Here is a 19,822-nt window from a genome sequence, read left to right on the forward strand (position 1 = left end):
CTCAGATTGGAATAATTATTTTGTGTCAGCCTTGCTAAGAAAAAAATGATTCAAATGGACTTGCTCACAAATTTGGTCTTTTGGGCAGATTATTCTGCATTGATTGCAGTTATATTTTAGATCAGATCATAATGAGAAATAAAAATTCACTTGAGAAATCCATTTATTTATATATATATATATATTTGTACTCATTAAAAACGGAAGAATTTAACAAGGACTAAACACATCAGAGCAATAATAGATTTATTCAATTATATCTTATTAATGTGCAATTTAGATTCGTCCTCAGGCAAACACATATACAAAATAACAGCATTAAAGTCAGTCCACACAAGAGCAGAGTCGTCCACCTTCATATCCAGACCCATCATCTGTACATTCAAATGTCAGTCCATGGTGAACGACAACTCCACCCTAAAATATCTCCTTCTTTTTTATGATTAACTGGCATTGCACATGCAAGAGAATCGGACCGCCTTGCAGAAGTCCGACCAAAACATTATGATTAAATAAAAGCATACATTGTGGCACATGAAAGCAAACAAACGTTTCCAGCATATGACATGATTTTAAAGAGATCAGTAGGACGTGACAGGAAGTGTCTTATTTGAAACCAGTATTCAAAATCATGAACCGGATGTCCATGTGAGTGCTTCAGTAGTTTATACCTTTATTTAAATACAAAACATGGCCATTTAGAGAGTCTCTGACGCATTTACACACTCTTTGCGAACATAAAAGACGCATTTTTTAGACCTTTTGAATTTGGTAGCTGCCTCCATCACATACGGACAAAATGGAATGTGAACAACAACGGCCAATACACAACTTTTCTGAAAGGCTTCCGATGGAGGAATTTTAAAATATTCTGTAATAAAACTAAATATTGGCCATTTAAAGGGTCTAAAATATGACACCTGGGAGAACTAACCACTAAGGTCTAGATTTTTGCTTCTTTTTGGAGATTTGCTTGGTAGATTCAGTGTGAAACTGCTTCAAATGGCATGGTTCATGTTAAGACTTGTTTACTTTAGAGTTTATCGGTGTGTCTGTTGATTCACGTTCCTTCCCCGCCGTTGGAGGTCTGTGTTGTGGCTGACTGTGGCTGTACCGAAGTCAACTCCAGTTCAGATTCTCGGACGAAAATAACAGCGTCCCCACTGACATTAATTAGGCACTGCGCCTGTAAAATACAACACGAGCATAAATGAACAAACATGATGGGTTGAGTGTGTATGAGTGTGTGTGACTGTGCATGCATTAACCTGGTTCTTGTTAGGGTTCTCCATGAACACACACTCCTTCATGCTGTAGGAGACGACAGCATTTCCTCCGAGAGCAGCGACGTGGGCGCGAACCATCGCAAATACTTCAGCAATAAACGTATGCAGAAACCCACTTACACCTCCCTCCTAAAACATAAGAAAAATTATAATAATAATGGTAATAATACAATGTGAAAATAATACTAAATAATATTAACACAAAGAATATAAAATTAATTACTATTTACTAATTGTAATGACTTTTAAAAACATTAATATTATTAAAATATTAAATATTACAATAAAAGTAACAATATTTTACACTGTTATTATTATTCATTTAAATATTATAAATAATTGTAAAATATTAATACTATTACTAATAATATTACTTATTATATAAGTATTAATAACAACAATTTACAACAATATTAATACCATTATTTTTGTTAATGTTAACAGTTGTAATTATTTGTAAAATAAAAATTATTATTAAAAGACTTAATATTAATCATATTTATTATTATATTAATAACAAATTTAATAGCACACAAATGTTTAATATTATTATTAAACTATTAATAGTAATAACAATAGCTTCATTACTATCAATGTTGTAATTAATTGTAATATTTTTTTAAATTATTTATTTCATATTAATATTAGATATTTTATAATATTGCTATTAAAATAGTTTTTTAATTTTCCTTACTATTATTAATTCTAATTAATCTGAATAATATTGATATTATTAAAGATATTTAATTGTGTAATAGCAATGTAAACACCAATAATATTTATTATTGTTATTACTATTAATATTAAATGATATCAGTTATTTTAATTGCATTAACATTATAAACATTTAATAATAATTTATTAATAATAATAACAATTAATAATAATAATAATAAGCAGCAGCAAATTTCTTAATGCGTCAGAGTGAATGAGTCTGAATAGGGATTTATGGTAGTAAAATCAGTGAGACTGCTACCTCTCTGAGTGAGGAGGTCTCTCTAATGAAGAACATGTTGATGATGCCAAGGTATTTGATGATCTTTGCTCCAGGAATGAAAGAGAGCGGGGTCATTTTGACCACTGCAACAGAACTGCCCGAGTAGGAACGATTTGACCGAAGAGAACGAGAGCGACCTTCAGGCAACGGGCTGGCCTTCTCCATAGATGATGCTGTTGAGAGTAAGAGAGCGAGAGGGAAAGAGAGAGGGGTAGAGAGAAAGAGGAGAGAGAAAAGAAAGAAGGGGGTGGAAGATACCAGACATGGCCTTCAGAGGACGCTGTACAAGACCAACGGATGTGACAAGACAAACATAGTGTGCCCGAGGAAAAAGGGCATGTGTGCATTTGTGTGTAGCAGATCAGCAGCATGTGATCAAAGCAAAGCAACAGTACTGCACCATGCAAATAAACAGCATGCAAATACAGAGACAGAGGAGGAGAGAAAGGATGCATGCACGCATGTTCAGTCTGCCTTGATAAATCAGAGGATGATGAGCTTTGATGAAGATTTTTTTCCATCAAGAGTGTGAAAGAGCTCGAAATCTCAAAGCTGTAATGCAGGGGTCGGCAACCTACAGCACGCATGCCAACAGTGGCACGCAGAGGGATAATCACTGGCACGCATGAGCAATAGGGGAAAACTGCATACTGACGTACATTTTGAGGTAATAACTTCTCATAGTCACACAGCCCGTTAGGAGCTATAAATACTATTAAAGTGTGAGAATTAACTTACAGATGCGCGCGCGACCGCTGCACAAACTAGGCACTTCAGATCAAAGTCTCAGTGCTCGTCAATGTCAAAATGACTGAGATGGCCAATCAAATCAAAGTAGACGGGGTTTACTGTTCATGGAAGCAGAGCGCAAAGCATCAGTTTAACGTTAAAGAGAGCGAGGTAAGATATGCTGCAAATCTTTTAAAACTTGTAACGATTCGTTTTACGATAGAAATGTTAAATGAACAACAGCTATAATAGCCGGTGATGCAAAAATTTCTCAAATATGGTCATTTTGAGAGAGAGAGAGAGAGAGAGAGAGAGAGAGAGATTGTCTACGTCTGTGTCTCTTTTGACAAACAATGAAGCTTGGTTTGGTTTTTTGTTAATTAAAAAGAGATTTTAGCTTTTTCGTTGTTGTGTAATATAATGTAGCGATTCAGTATCGATTAATAAAAGTCGCGTGGCAGCGCTGCCAACAAGTTTATGAGCTTCTGAATGTTACTTTTTTGCACAGCACGATCTCAGATCTCTGTGTGCGAGTGGTGTGTGTGTGGGAGCGCGCGCATCAATTAAAGCAGCGCATTAATACAGAACAGTGATTAAAATGAACGGTTTTAATGCATTGGCTTTGTCACACACAAATTGGCTTTGTTCAGTACAGTCACATTGTATATCTGTTATTCAAGCAACTTTTGAAAAGTTGGGGCCTATTTGGGGGCTTTGCGACAGTGGTTAACCAGAAAAATAAAAAATGGCACATCATGCCGAAAAGGTTGCCGACCCCTGCTGTAATGCATCATACGTGACGCTGCATCACAACTGTTACACAGAGCGCTAATGCTCATGCAAACTATCTGTCAGTGGACTGAATTAGGGCTGGGCGATATATCCAGTATTAATGTGATTATTTTGTTGACGGCATAAAATAAAGCAACATAGTGAATACTGCAATGATTTCAGTGGCTGTTGAGTTGTTATTTCAGCATCTACATAAATATTGAGTTATAATGAAAAATATTTTATTTTTATTTTTAGCTATAACGCCCAACCCTGGACTGTGCAACCTGTACAGCCATACTTATGATGTAATAATGCATCGTATGTTACTCTGTATGGGCCCATGACAGAGTTGGTGTGTGCTTTATTCATACTCATCACATCAGCAAGCTCAATTATGAAATCACTGAGGCACAACTGAAAGAGTGACAGTCTTCATCTTGGTTCCTCACTAGGACTCAACCTCAACTTTCACACTCTGTTAATTAAGTTTGATTGGATCAGCGTATGGCAGCAAGACTTGTCCACTTTTGGATGCAGGACATGGGAGTATGTGTGTATAAGGATGTGTGTAGAAGTATAGACTGTAGTCAGAGTAGATGCCATTTTAAATTTGACACATTTGATTTTTAATGAATACGAGGCTGTGAGGGTTAAAAGATAATGTCGTACCTAGGACTTTAAAACAATATTAAACACATTGAACCAGAGCCCCATTTTCATTCACATTAAATAAAATCTGTAAAAAATCAACAATTCACCAAATAAAATAATTCACCAAAAAATGTTAACTTTTGTGTTAAGGAACACCGAAATCAAAACTCCTAAACCATTTTACTTCCATACTGTTTTACATACAAAACACAAAAAATTACATTAATTAACAAATATATTTTTTGTGTTTATGCATTATTTTAGTGGATTCTGGAATAATGTGCACCTATGAAATAAACATAATAAGACCAAGAAAATGTAAAAAAAAAAAAAAAAAAAAAAAATGTATTAAGGGCCCATTTTAATTTCGTCTTAAAGTTAAAGATCTTTTTAAGTATCCAGACTACTCCAACTAGGGTCTATGTGATTGTGTATGTGTCTATGTATGTAAGCGGGTTTGCGTGTGTGCTCCTACTTGTTTTAACCGATCCGCGTCTTATGGTGTGAGCTTTCAGTTTAAGCTGCTCTATCCAGGAGCTGCATCTGTCTGCAAAGGAACTGTAATCAACTGAGGGGGCTGAACACACACACACATATTCATTCAGAAACAAACATAGATAAACACAAACACACACAGAAATATGTGCACATGCGGTCACAAATCCCGCAGACAAGTACATACACACAACGACACAACAGAGGGACAAAGAGAAGAGGAAACAAGACACAGAAAGAGAAAAAGAAAAAAGGGGTAAAATGGATGATGCTGGGGTGTGTGCTGCAGCACTTCAAACTGTCCCACACAAAAGGAGCAGAAATCAAAAGGAAAAAAAAACACCCTGCTGCCTCCAGAACTCTCAGCAACGGATCAGGTACTGACCTCTTGCTGATGGATGGCTGCCAACCTCTGATAGACCTGAGACACACAAAGGAAACCAATGCAGTCCATTTTCCTTAATATTGTGAACAGCCAATGTGCAATGTAAATATCAGATCTCAATAATTTTTATAATTTTTCCTAAGATTTTCAACGGTCCCAGCAAAAAACAAACAAAAAACCCCACACAAACGCATATTTTATTGTTCATTATTATTATTTTTTTATTTATGTGACAAAAAAAATAGATATATTCTTTTTTTAATGTCAGATTTTTTATTTTTAAATAAAAAATTAATAAATAAATCCATTTAATTTGGGTACAAGAAACCTATGCACTAAAAATCGGCACCATAATAGTTATGTCACCAATATCTCTGTTTTTTTTTTATTATTATTATTATTTGTTATTTATTTATAGGAATTAACCAATATTGGATATTTAACTGTTTGCACCAATTTTAAGATATCATTATTAAGAGATCATTATCTAGCCAGTGTTGTTTTAGTTTAATTTACACAATTATATTTTTTATTAATATTTTGAATGTTTATTTATTTTTATATTTTCTGTTTTCATTTTCATTTTAAAGTTTAGTAATTTAGTTGTGCTTTTAACTCTTTTTTAATTTTAATTTTTTTAATACTATGTCTATATAATTTTTACTATTTATTTCCGCTTTGGTTACAATAGTATATCAAATTAAACTTAATGAAAATGAAAAAAAAAAAAAAAAAAAATTCAGTTGACATTTATTTTATTTCAAGTAATGATGTGTACATAAAATGTATTTTATGGCTTTAGTTTAAATGAACTATAATAATGCACCTAACACTGACATAAAAGGATTACGGCAAACTTTTTAAAGAGCTATAAAGGACTGTATGGGACATCGGGTGAACTTTAAAGTCAGGATTCACCAGGGTTTACCTTTGGGGGAGCCGAGAGGATTGGGAGAAGATGTTTCAGCATTGAGCTCCAGATTGAACTGAAGCTGCTCGTCATTTTCTGTTATGGCTGCAAAGGACAATCAACACTGAGGATCTGCTTTTCAAAAAGGTGTGTCTTACATGAACATACTGTACATACAGCACATGCTTACCCTTTATCAGTGTCTTTTCCCCACTTCGTTTGCCATTTTCTAAAGTCTGCTCTTTGTCAAAGCTCATTGCCACAGCTGTTACCGCCACCTGCCAATTAAACAACACAGAGCAACAGGGCTCATCAATATGGCCAAAAAAATGTTCACGATACAATTTTTCATATCAATTGATACCGATAAGTATCACGATAAATTTAAAATCTTTATTTCTTTAAAGTTTAAAATCATATTTTTGCTCCTAATTGAAAGTTGTAGAAACCAGACCGTTAATTGTCTAATTTCTCAGTTTCTTCATGTTCTAATGAATGATATTGTTTCAAATCATGAAACAGGTTTGTGTTGCCTGAATTTGATGATGCATATCTTCAGCACAGTTTGCAGTGCAGGCTGCAATATTAATAATATAATATATATTTTTTTTGTCTCTTAGAAATGCACATTTGACAGTAGTTCGAGTTGTAAATAAACAATAAATATCAAATATCAGTAACATCTGTAAAAATTTATATGGTGAAATGTAATTATTCTGATTGTTTGAGTTCTATTAAAAGTAACTGTTGGTGTTCCATAGTAGTATTCATTTAGATCATGATAACCACAGTTAAAACCACACATATAGCACCTCAATACCATGGTAAAAATATAACTGTATGGCTTCTAGGTATTTGTATAAAAAACAGCAGTGTAAATACATTAAGTATAAATGCACAAAAAATACTGTAATTATATTCCATTACTCCTTTAATACATGTCTACGTTAATAATATAATAACATTTGATATGAATATACCACATTACCATATTCGCCCATTCAATCTTGTGGGACATAAAAAAATCTAAACAGGACAAACAAACCTTAAGGGCTCCATTCTTACTTTCTTTTTTGTTGTTTAACAAGAATAAGATCACAAACTGAAAGTTTAATAACATATTTAACAAAAACATAATAAGGTCAGGTGTGTTCTTACCTGAATAAGCTCATCTTCAGGTATGGCCACTGTGAAGTTCAGGTGACAAAGACAGCATGGGACCATCGACCGCAGTTTGAAGTACAAACTCTGCAGAGCACACATATATCCCAGTTAGAGTAGTGATCTCCAAACACACTTCAATCATTTGGTTTAGCTGGTCCATATCAAGTATTACTGTACTGATATCTTCAGAAAAAAATAGATAGACGTAGTCAGAAAATATGTATTCAGGAAAATGGATTCACCTTAAGCAGGTTCTCACAGAGGTCACTGAAAATCTTATTCAGTCCCTGATTGGTCAAGTTGGCGTTAAGTCGGAAGACCCTCACGGAGGTAAACATCTTAAAAACAAATGTTTGATTCAACACACAAAATATTAACAACTTATTAACATTATACAGAGACAATAAATCTGTCTTTCCAGAGCAAACATCTCTCAAAATAGCTTCATCTGTCTGCAAATAGTAGGGCAACAGTATCTGTTTTCATTGTTAATATATATAAAAATACTGCTCCTTATGATTTTTATGCTCTCTTGTGTTTTTTGTTTTGTCTTTTTCTCACTTTTTGGTTTTTTTAATATTGTTTGTTTCTGTTGAGTCTTGAGTTCTTGAAAATGTAAACGCATCAACACACTATCTACAATTTTCAGGGATGAACGGTACCTGTATAGCTGAAGTCCAGTTCTGAATCCCAGGCATGATTTCAGTGTTGCAGCTGTAGAATCCTGAAGGGAAGACAAGAGAATGTACACATACACAGATGAACATATATCCCAGTAAACACAGAATAGAGTCCAACAGTGGTCCAGCAGAGGTGTTTACCTGCTGGGGTGGGGGAATCAGTCAGAAGTGCATGTATATCTTCCACAGCATCCGTGTCATCAATCTAGAAGAGTGTTAATACATTAAAAAGATCCTTCACTCTGCAAAATGCATTTCCAGCATCTCCATATTCATCTCTCGAATCCATAAACCTCCAGTACAAGCCAACTTACCTCCAACACAAAGGCATCCTTCTTCCCATGGGATAAGTCTATTTCTGACACCTCATCTGAACTCTCTGAGTGAGAACGAAAGAGACGAGACCTCTGACGGGGCTCAGGGATCGGCGAACCAATGATCTCTTCGACAACCTCCTATGACGGAATTTAAAAAAAAAAAATTAAAAGAGGAAGTGGATAAAATAAAAGACCTGAAATACACTTGATGTGTATATGCACTTACAGGAGGGTTGATTTCATACTGTTCTTTGTTTTTAGTAATGGTGTCATTGATTTTCTTCTGCATATTGGAGATGTGCTGCTCGTATGTGATGTCACTGGGAGTTTTTCCCGCAATCTGGATTCCTCCAGGACTGGGTAAAGCTGTCAGATAAACTCCTGTTGCAGACTAGATGCAACAAACAACAGCTATTAGCATGAAAACAGCAGCACATACAGTCATATTTAATAAAGTACACTAAACCCACTGAGCATTGTTGGTAATTGCACACTGACCGCTAATCCTAGCAGCATGGTCTCTCCCACGCTGATTTGGATACGTAGTCCGAACAAAGCATTCATGCCTCGTAGCTTCAGTTTGTTCATCAGCTGTGTGTGGAGTTCGTACTCTAGAAATGGCAGAAGATTACTAATGGCCATGGCGTTCCCTTCTCCCTGGGCCTTCTTTTTAGTCCTGCACAGCCTACAGTGAGATGCAGAGAATACCCAGATGACCTTCTGATCGGAGCACATTGTGAGAAATACTGTATTCCACAATTCAATGGGTTGACTTGACCTTCATCCAAACTAATTATTCACGTGGGGCACTTTAAAAAAGCAAAATGTCTGCTTTTATTAATTCACTGATATGTAAAGTTGTGATGTAATTTTTTCTAAAATCCTTAAAATTTTAAAATCCTAATTTTAAATGTGATTAAAACATTTAAATTGTGATTTCATTTTTATTTCATTTACACATGCAGCCCTACACACTACAATGTAAAGAATGTATCACTAAATAGCACATATACTATTTGTGCTATACTGCAGTATGCAGCACAATAATATAGCATTCGGAAAGGATGTTCTGTGCATATTTTACCTGGCCTGAATCAGGCAGCCCTTCCCGGTGACGTTGGCTTCAGTAGGCAGGTCGATTGTGGTGAAGAGGACATCGGGCACTTTGTAGCGGCGACAGCAGTAGCAATAGGTGAGCTGAGCAGGAAATGGTATGTTCAACTCATCGTACGGTATGTGGCAAAACCCACAGCCAGGGGACACCACCTCCTCAAACTTACAGAAATAAACACTGTAATTAGTACATAAACAATAACACAAAGGAACACAGAGACCTAAAACTGATACAATTATTACATAAGCATACAAATTTGTAAAGATGGTATTCTTTTTGAACATAAAGATACAAATGCAGAGATAGGCAAATGTTTTAGGCCTCAGGACTTAATTTGGTTAGTAGCTGTATAAAAAACATCCTCAGCAAACATACACAGACACACACACACACCAATTTAATTAGTATTGTTTAGTACTGAGATTAAAGGAAAAGTTCACCCAAAATTTAATTTAAGTTATGATTAACTTACACTTGTGCCGTTCCAAACCTTTTGGTTTTAATGTCACCAGGAAATCCAAATTCACAATACTGCAGTGTTTATTAAAAATTATTTATCCATCCATATAATTTTTTTAATTCATGTGCCCTTGTAATTTTTAAATCAAAAATTTTAACTTCCCCTCCTCCACGCACATAAGATTCTTCACATAAGATCACAGGAAACGACAACAATCGAATCAATTCGAAATCAAGTCCTGTCCTATATTTTTTTCTGTATTTTTCTCCTTGTTTAAGAAGCCATTTCACTCAGATATGTGTCACAATTTCTGTTTCATTCCGACGTTAAGAGCTACTGAACTGCATTAAGGAAAAAATTCTGTTAATAATGATTTGAATTTATTGCTGCAATGAAACGGAAGTAGTGACAGATCTTTTCTATATTGTGACATACATCCAAGTATAACGGAGTATCAAAAAAATATTTTAAAGTTATTGTATGATTTTAGAAGACTGAGAATAAAGCAAACAAGTTGAATTACTAATTATGGATTATTTTCTTGGTACACCCTTTTTGACGTTTGATATGACACGAGGGGAGAGTTAATAATCACATTTTTTTTTTTTTGGGTGAACTATTCTTATAAGAGTCCCTTAGCAGGGGGCCAAAGGTGTGTGTGTATGTGTATGTGTGTGTCATTAACCTACCCTAGTGAGGCTGAACTACCCATATCCCCCTCGACCCTCTCTGACCCTGCAGAAAAGACACAAAGAGGTTGCTGTGACAACCTGTGTTCGGTGTCCAGAGGGCCGTCCTGCATGAATCGAGAGCTGAGGATCGCTGCAGTGCCCGACGCTGATAGAATACACACCTCCTCACTGCAAACACAAAGAGTGCATAATCAGAGCCTTTCATCATGATTGAATGACAGGATGAGAAAGCTTTGCAACTAAAAATCAAGATATTTCTCATTTTAATTCACTCCCTCAACTGTCTTGAAAAACCTGTATATATGAGAAAGCCTAAAAAACAGTTGAGAACCAGTGTGTGAAAATGTCCTCAGAGTTGAGAACTGTGTGTGTGTTTAAGTACCAGATGCTGGTAGACTCGCTGTAGCCCACCACAGCGTGGCAGCCAAGAGCTTTGGCATGAGACTTTATCTCCTGACGGATCTCCTCCCACCAGGCATCCCTTGTCTCCGGCTCGTCTGAAACAAACATATTTACATAATCACACACACCATTGGCACATAAACACCTCCACTCGCTTTAGCAGCATACTAGCCCTGTTAGCTGGTTTCTTGATGCTCCCAAATCTGCCACAACTCACAATCGTGTTTATGTATTTGTTTATTATTACTGTCTATATCTGGGATTCCCAAAGCGTTTTTTTGTCGGCTGAACCTCTTTGACTAAAAAATTTTAATTAATATTTTAATAACTGAACAACATATGCAAATTCACGGTTCTCTGATGTAGGTAAATAGTCTTACATGACTATTAGTAAGGTTTTTTATTTTAATATTTATTTATCATTTTTCAAAAAAAAAAAAAAAAAAAAAAAAAAACTGCTCTATATCAATAAAATGCTAGATTTTATATTTGAGTCCCATAGTAGAATGGTGTTTATCCCTGGACTGTCCAAAGCATTATGGCCTGTTTACACCAAGCACTATAACTATAACTTATATTACTATCAATTTGTAATATTTGTTCTAATTTTATGAGAATAGTGAAGTCCACAACAAAGCTTTAATGATAATGACACTGAGGAACAATATCGTTGGAATCATTTTCAGAGCATTTTTTTTCCACATGATGAATGATAAAAACTTTGACAGTCAGTTAGAATTCACCCAGCTTTAAAGAGCTTGAGCATTTAAAGCAGCAGATGACAAAACTGGTGTATGGTGTAATGTTATAATGCGTCGATGTGGATACTAATATAGTTATCATTATATTTATAGCTATTGTTCTTGGTGTGAAGTTGCTTGAGCATGTAGCCTCAAACAGGCCATAAAACATCAACAGAACCGTGTTTTATTAATTTAGCGGTATATATATATATTTTTATTTATTTTTTAACAGTGAGAACAGAGGGAGAAAACCATGCACTAATGTAAACAAGGCTAGTACCTGAGCTTTTCTCTCTTTCTCTCACACACACACTCACACAAACACACACTCACACACACAGTTGCTCACACTCTCTGAGAGTATGTGGTTTTAATGGGTTTTAATTAGAGTGAATTTATACCACATACTAGGAGAGGGCCGAGGGGAATTAGGAAAATGATGATGATGGTGAGGACGAAAAGGACAGTGGTGTGATTTGCCATTCTCCTGACTGACAACTAATCTACAACAGTAGGCAGAGCATTCCTCTCCTGGTGCAGTCAAGCTTCCCAATAGAGGACAAACTCCATCCTATCCTGGATAAACAGCCAACAGCAGGAGGGAGTTTGATTAATAACTGTGACGTTAAAGAGAGAAGTGCACAGCGGAAAAGAGACCAGAAGCAGGAGAAAGTGCAAATAAATAAATGTTTAACACTCAGAATCTGTAGTAAATGGCTGGCACCTGTCCAGAATTAATCATCTATATATAAAAATGTGATGTTCAACTTACCACTGCTATAATATGATTCAAACCAGTCATAGCCTTACTAATAACTCAGAATTAAAAATACACAAGTCCACAGTGAACTCTCTTATAAACTAAACCAAACATTCAATTGCTTTTGTAAATAGAAATCATTCTCAATTAATTGAAAAACAGCACCTGTCAGAGCTCAAAAATAATTTTAGTCACTTCTGCCAATAGTAGATAAAATATACTTGCCAATAAATATACCTTAAAGCCAAGAATTGCATTTACATTATTGAATTACTTATTATATTAAATTACTTTATTATACCAATGATAGTTTTTTAATTATCTCAATATTTGTGACAAATGGTTTGTAGGCCTATTTCTTGTGTAGGCTATATTCTTATATCACCAAAACCATTTTTTCCCCCTCACATTTATTTATATATATATATAATATATTATATATATATATATATATATATATGATTAATTCTGGACAGGTGCCAGCCATTTACTACAGATTCTGAGCAGTGTTAAACTTTTTGCAACTTCCAAAGTCAAACAACAGTAAAAGATGTATTAATGAAAAATAGGAGGAAAAAATATTCAGTCAAGAAAGCAAATGTCTTTTTAAAAATCCCCTACTGACATGAACAACCCCGGACAATGACCACAAATCAATATCAGAGCATGTGATATTAGCGTACACAAACATAATCCATAAAGTATGATTTTTGTTACTTTAGTAGAGGAAAGCAACAATGACCACAGAGGCAGCAGCACTGCCAAGGGCACATGTCATGACATTGTCCACTTCACTGGATTGATAGATCACGTGATCAGGAAGCAGGGAACACTGGGTAAGCGGTCGGGTGAAGCGCAGTCAGAGCAAAGAACAGCCACGCATCCAGCTAAAACATGCAACAGGTGCCAGACACACACGTTCATACAGAAGCACAGCGCATGGCAGCTCATGCAACACACACTACTAAGAAAAGGCTTGAGTTTATGCGCGAGTCTGTGTATCTGAGATTGCCTCATCATCAGGGCTCGACATTAAGCTTTGACATGTGCTCAGTCACTCACTTGTCTGAGTAAAAAAGTTACTTGTCCGGGGGCAAGAATTTATTCTGAAGAAATAGTCTCATCACTGCTCTATCAGGAATTACTGTAATCAGTATATTTGTGATATTTGCCTTAAACTGATTGCTGTTACACTTTTTAACTTTATGAAGGACAATATTTTCCTAACCTGATTAAATATACGTCACCATTTACGTCAAATTTTTAAATTTGATCAAAACATTAAGTTAGAATAATAAGACACTATATGGTTGTTACTATTCAAATTTAATCAGTATCAACAAACTTCATCTTTCCACTGCAGAGGAAACACATCAGCTGCATCGAAAGTGCCATTTAGATGTATTTACTCAGACTGTTTAATGAAGATAAGAGGTTCCATAAATTCATTTACTCAAAATTGCAAATGCATAAATAAATGTTATTAGATTAATGTTTTACTTTTTTGATATAACAAATATGAAATGTTTGAAAAATGCAATGATACTTAAAATATGAAATTAAATCACCAGTAGGTGGTGGCAAGTCACTGTCTTAATGAGTGAATCATTGATTCAACCGATTCGTTCAAACGGCTGAAGTGACTGTCTTTATGAATGGGTCACTGAATCATTGAAAAATGCTGAATCAATCAGGAACTAAGACTGTTGTGTATTGCTCGGAGATGCGTGACTGTTCTGCTGTGGATTTGCTTAGAACTATTTTCGTTAGCGAAATGGTTTTATATTTGTATAAAATCAATATCACATTTGCAATCGTGCTGAAAGTCGGGAAGACATCACTCTTGGTCATGTGATGTTGCATATATTATATAGAATATTTATGTTTGTTCATGTTTGTTTCTTTGTGTGTGCTGTTGCGCTTATAGTTTTGAATTCTCCGTGAGTCATACAGGCTGCACGAGCCTCAACTGACGAGACTTTGATATTGTCAATACATTATCCGTTATTAGTCACCATTTACATTGAAAGTAATGAAATCAGAATCATTCTCGTCAAAGTTTCGGTGCTTCCCTAGTTATTGTTTGTTATTAAAATTTTGATTAGGTTACTTGTCCGGTCGGGCAAGTAAAATCCTCTTTCACAAGTGGACAAGCATTAATGTCGAGCCCTGATCATGAATGATTCCTTTTACACATTTTAATTCATCTTTAAATGTATTTGTAATCACTCTTGACAAAAATCAACTCATCTTCCTAATTGTGAATATGCATTGAATAACAAATTTCAATATATATTCAGGGAAAAGTTCACTTTAAAATTAAAATAAGCCATTTACTGACCCTCATGTTATTCAAAACCTGCATGATTTTTATACTTAAAAAAAAATCTCCTTTTGTGTTCCATGAAAAAAATGTTCACGCTGCTCTTTTCCATTAAAATGAGGCATAAGGGACAAAACAAGAAGAAGTCATAAGTACAAACATCAGTAGTACAAACATCTCATGAGATATATTCCAAGTCTTGTGAAGTCATACTGAACTACATGTGATGCACAGACAGAAACTGAAGATGTTATTCAATGATAACCTTCCCATCTACTGCAGATTGAGATATGAGACATGCAAGAACAAACTTCTACATGAAACCTGTTGTGGAAGGTATTTATATGCTGTGCTTTTCATTTTAAGGAAAACAGCAGCTAAACGTTTGTGTTCCTCAGAAGTAAGAAAACCATATGGGTTTAGAAAAACACTGCGGTGAGTAAATGGTGATAGAATTTCATTACTGGGTGAACTATCCCTTCAAGAATGATTACAATGTTGATTAATTGCTAAAAGAGAATATTCAAAATTCAATACTTTATCAAAACTGATAATATGTTTTAATCATTAGGTAAGTTTGTAACAGCTGAGCTGCCAGGGGCTGCATGTGTGTGTGTGTTTGTGTGTGAAAAGCAGGACTGAGGGTAGGGAAGTACCTGCAGTGAAACTATTCCAGTCTAGCAGTTTGTATGATCTGGTGTTACCCAAGGCTGAGCCAAATCGCCACATTAGTAGATCGGTTAAAGGAATGGAGAGAAAAAGAGAGAAAGAGAGAGAGAGAGAAAAGAGAGTAGAAAAGAAAAAGAAAACCAAACACCAACTACAAACAAGAACACAACACTGGACAACACCACTCCACAGGAACTGCAAAGTCAGACAATAGTTATCTGAGAGGGTGACCACAAGAATGAGAGCAAGAGAGAAGAGATGGACAGAGAGGAAGAATACAGAGGTCTGGGAGAGAGAATGAAGGGGAAAGAGGGAAAAGAAGAAGAGAGATAAAGAGATAGAGAAGAAAGCATGCAGCAGCACTATGTCAGAGGATTCTAAACCAGCACATCTACAATAAAACTACATGAGCGGCTCCTTCAACCAAACCATGCTTTAATTAATGCACACACACACTATTAAAACATTTATACGCAGATGTAGTAATAGAGGTGTTCCACTTGTATGTTGTGGAATAACAACTGTGGGTGTTTTGCATGTGTTTGCAATAGGGCTGTCAAAATGACAGAAAAACTAAATTCGAATTTTCTACTTTAATATTATCAAAATTTGAATTATATTCAAATTTAAAAGGTATAATTTCAGTTTAGGGGGAAAAAAAGCTTTTGGCCACAGGAGGGCGCATCGAGCAAAGTATTATGCACGTTTCTTCAAAGCATAATAAAATAACACAACTATCTTTGAAAAAAGTGCATAATGTTTAAAATAATGTTTATAAACCATATATAATTAATAAAGTTGCTTAAACAATTAAAAAAAAAAAAAACAGCGCCATGCATGTATGTATAGTTTAATACAAAGGACCGAAAACCAATCACAAAAGATGAGATGCAGTGGGATGGGGAAAAACCGCCATAAAGTCTTGAAACATATTTTTAAGTTGAACATTAATTTTACATGGCTTTCTAAACATACCGCTCTCATGAGCAAGACGCGAGTGCAACGCTGATAGATATCCCTCTAGAAAATGTGATAAATATGTGTTCTGTGTGAACGGCTTGGTTTCAGTTTTAACGTAAACAACATCTTTTCTGCAATGATGCTCTCTTTTTCTGCAATCTATTGAATAAACAACGTAGTAGTGCCACACCTAGTGGGTTCAACTGGATAGGCTAACAAAAGCATTAAAATGCAATGACACTTAATCGTCGTCTCATTTCGTGCGCCACTGATAAGGCTGCTTGACAGCTGACGCAGATCTAAAATTTGAATGCAACGTTTTTGCATTCGATTGGGGAGTTTTTTTTTTATTCAACGAATATTCGAAATTTTAATTTTTTTTGACAGCCCTAGTTTGCAGTCATCTATAAGTTACGGACACCCTCTGAGCTCTAGTTCGGAGATAAATTAAAGTTCTTCTCCCTTTAATTACACTCCACTATAGGGCTGTGCAAATAATCAAATGTGATTTTCAGGCGCATCTTGTCAGTAAAACCGGTTCTCTGATTGGTAGCTTCATCTAAAAGCATGTGCTGGAGATTTACTACTAATCACAGAACCAGCTTTACTGACAAGATGCGCATGAAAATCGCATTCGATTATTTGCACAACCCTACTTCACTATACAAAATAACAACCTCTCTATGTGACGGCTAATTTGGAAACAAGTCAGCATGCAAAATGTAAATTAGAAGGTAATGGCAGAGCTTGGTTAGCTTAAAGCTTGAATCCATGCAAATTTTAAAGAAATACAATCAGAAATCAATGCAATGGGCAGCATCACAAAATGGGTCAAACTGAGGATAGTGACAAGTGTTAGGATGGGCAGGGAGTGAGAATTAAAAGTATTATAGAAGTAAGAAAAATGATTATATTAAATTCATGCAATGTAGATGTAAAAGATTGCCCTGACAAGCATTTATTTATTTACAAAATTATGCAGTGCATCATGAATACTTTCTGAATACTATGGAACCTCATAGTGGTAAAAATTCAAACACACTCGTAAATTCACAAAGCATTTGCATTTCCTAGCTGAGCATTAAAATCTTCATGAGAGTGCAGCGAACTTTGCCAAAACCTGCCACTTTTCCATTAGAGATGTATAATTTTATACAATATAATACAATATTTTAAAGGTTGTATTAAATCGTATTATGGCAATATATACAGTCGTGGCCAAAAGTTTTGAGAATTACATAAGTTTTTGTTTGTCCACCCGCCTCTTGAGGATTGACCACAAGTTCTCAATGGGATTAAGATCTGGGGAGTTTCCAGGCCATGGACCCAAAATTTCAACATTCTGGTCCCTGAGCCACTTAGTTATCACTTTTGCCCTTATTGCACGGTGCTCCATCGTGCTGGGAAATGCATTGTTCTTCACCAAAACTGTTGTTGGGTTGTTGGAAGAAGTTGCTGTTGGAGGGTGTTTTGGTACCATTCTTTATTCATGGCTGTGTTTTTGGGCAGAATTGTGAGTGAGACCCACTCCCTTGGATGAGAAGCAACCCCACACGTGAATGGTGTCAGGATGCTTTACTGTTGGCATGACACAGGACTGATGGTAGCGCTCACCTTTTCTTCTCCGGACAAGCCTTTTTCCAGATGCCCCAAACAATCAGAAAGGGGCTTCATCGGAGAATATGACTTTGCCCCAGTTCTCAGCAGTCCATTCACTAATTTTCTGCAGAAGATCAATCTGTCCCTGATGTTTTTTTTGGAGAGAAGTGGCTTCTTTGCTGCCCTTCTTGACACCAGGCATCTTCCAAAAGTCTTCGCCTCACTGTTGCGTGCAGATGCGCTCACACCTGCCTGCTGCCATTCCTGAGCAAGCTCTGCACTGGTGGCACTCTCCGAATCGTTCCGCTACTGAATCCTCTTTAGGAGACGATCCTGGCGCTTGCTGGACTTTCTTGGACGCGCCTGAAGCCTCTTCTTTACAAGAATTGAACCTCTTTCCTTGAAGTTCTTGATGAACCTATAAATTGTTGATTTAGGTGCAATCTTAGTAGCCACAATATCCTTGCCTGTGAAGCCCATTTTTATGCAACGCAATGATGGCTGCACGCGTTTCTTTGCAGGTCACCATGGTTAACAATGGAAGAACAATGATTTCAAGCATCACCCTCCTTTTAACATGTCAAGTCTGCCATTCGAACCCAATCAGCCTGACATAATGATCTCCAGCCTTGTGCTCGTCAACATTCTCACTGAGTTAACAAGATGATTACTGAAATGATCTCAGCAGGTCCTTTAATGACAGCAATGAAATGCAGTGGAAAGGTTTTTTTTTTAATTAAGTTAATTTTCATGGCAAAGAAGGACTATGCAATTCATCTGATAACTCTTCATAACATTCTGGAGTATATGCAAATTGCTATTATAAAAACTTAAGCAGCAACTTTTCCAATTTCCAATATTTATGTAATTCTCAAAACTTGTGGCCACGACTGTACATACCCTTATAATTTACTATAAGTACAGACTAGAAAGGATATTTGTGGGTTTACAAAAAGTATTTTTTGTTCATTTGCTATTAGGGAAAAAAGAAAAGAAAAAAAGTAATGTTCAGGGGACATGAATGTCTCAAAATCTTCTACAAACAAATAAGACTAATAGAGCATCATATGCTTGAGAGGACAAACATTAAGGCCAAGAAATGGTGCAAGTGATGCAGAACATACATTGTACAATGAAATTGTAAAATACAATGAAAGCCTCACCAAAAACATGCACACTGCCAAACTACCTCATAAATACATCTGCTGAATGGTTTCTGCTCTTACTACAGTGAAGCTGTTATGTTTCATATTGTTTTAAATTGTGTTAATGTATGGTATATTTGGTGTATTTGTTTATGTTTGTGCTTGCATAATATGAGGCATCTTACCTGGGTTGTGGATTCGATCCAGAAGCTTTACTGAGCGCGCACTGACCACACCTCCCACATGAAGGAGAAATCCAGGAGGGAAGATGGTCAACGTGAAGAAAGGGTATTCCTGAAACACACAGAATGGTGATGGAGGGATCTACAGAAATGACACAGGTGACCCACTGGGCATGAAGAAATCTTCCCTCAAAACTAAAGATATTAAAGCACAGAAATTGAAGCCTGTGGGTCATGCCATTACATTGTCAATATTTAGCAATCGCAACACAAGACTCATGCAGAAATACAGAGATTCAGATACTGTAGGAGACAGGCTCTTTTACTGGGTAACAACTCTGTTAAGTGCAATACATCAGGACTTACCAGTAGATGTAAGTGGCGT

The 19,822-nt window shown here is 35.8% G+C and overlaps 1 protein-coding gene across 1 annotated transcript in view; it reads right to left on the reverse strand.

Annotated features, from left to right (window-relative positions):
- Nucleotides 1-229: 229 nt before the first annotated feature.
- The window catches only part of LOC109109008 (C2 domain-containing protein 5-like), a 31,830-nt gene continuing 12,237 nt past the window's right edge, over nt 230-19,822 (reverse strand). Inside the window, exons 11-28 of the mRNA XM_042775642.1 lie at nt 19,441-19,549; nt 11,037-11,151; nt 10,711-10,822; nt 9,473-9,663; nt 8,887-9,073; nt 8,615-8,779; nt 8,386-8,526; nt 8,213-8,276; nt 8,054-8,115; nt 7,634-7,729; nt 7,386-7,475; nt 6,418-6,505; nt 6,246-6,332; nt 5,318-5,353; nt 4,913-5,014; nt 2,263-2,456; nt 1,269-1,415; nt 230-1,186 (exon numbers count right to left, since the gene is read on the reverse strand). Of these exons, the coding sequence (XP_042631576.1) occupies nt 1,061-1,186; nt 1,269-1,415; nt 2,263-2,456; nt 4,913-5,014; nt 5,318-5,353; nt 6,246-6,332; nt 6,418-6,505; nt 7,386-7,475; nt 7,634-7,729; nt 8,054-8,115; nt 8,213-8,276; nt 8,386-8,526; nt 8,615-8,779; nt 8,887-9,073; nt 9,473-9,663; nt 10,711-10,822; nt 11,037-11,151; nt 19,441-19,549 (2,112 nt within the window). The 3' untranslated portion in view covers nt 230-1,060. The remainder of the gene's footprint in view (nt 1,187-1,268; nt 1,416-2,262; nt 2,457-4,912; nt 5,015-5,317; nt 5,354-6,245; nt 6,333-6,417; nt 6,506-7,385; nt 7,476-7,633; nt 7,730-8,053; nt 8,116-8,212; nt 8,277-8,385; nt 8,527-8,614; nt 8,780-8,886; nt 9,074-9,472; nt 9,664-10,710; nt 10,823-11,036; nt 11,152-19,440; nt 19,550-19,822) is intronic.

The sequence above is a fragment of the Cyprinus carpio genome, chromosome A18, assembly GCF_018340385.1.
Source record: "Cyprinus carpio isolate SPL01 chromosome A18, ASM1834038v1, whole genome shotgun sequence".
NCBI classification, from domain to species: Eukaryota; Metazoa; Chordata; class Actinopteri; order Cypriniformes; family Cyprinidae; genus Cyprinus; species Cyprinus carpio.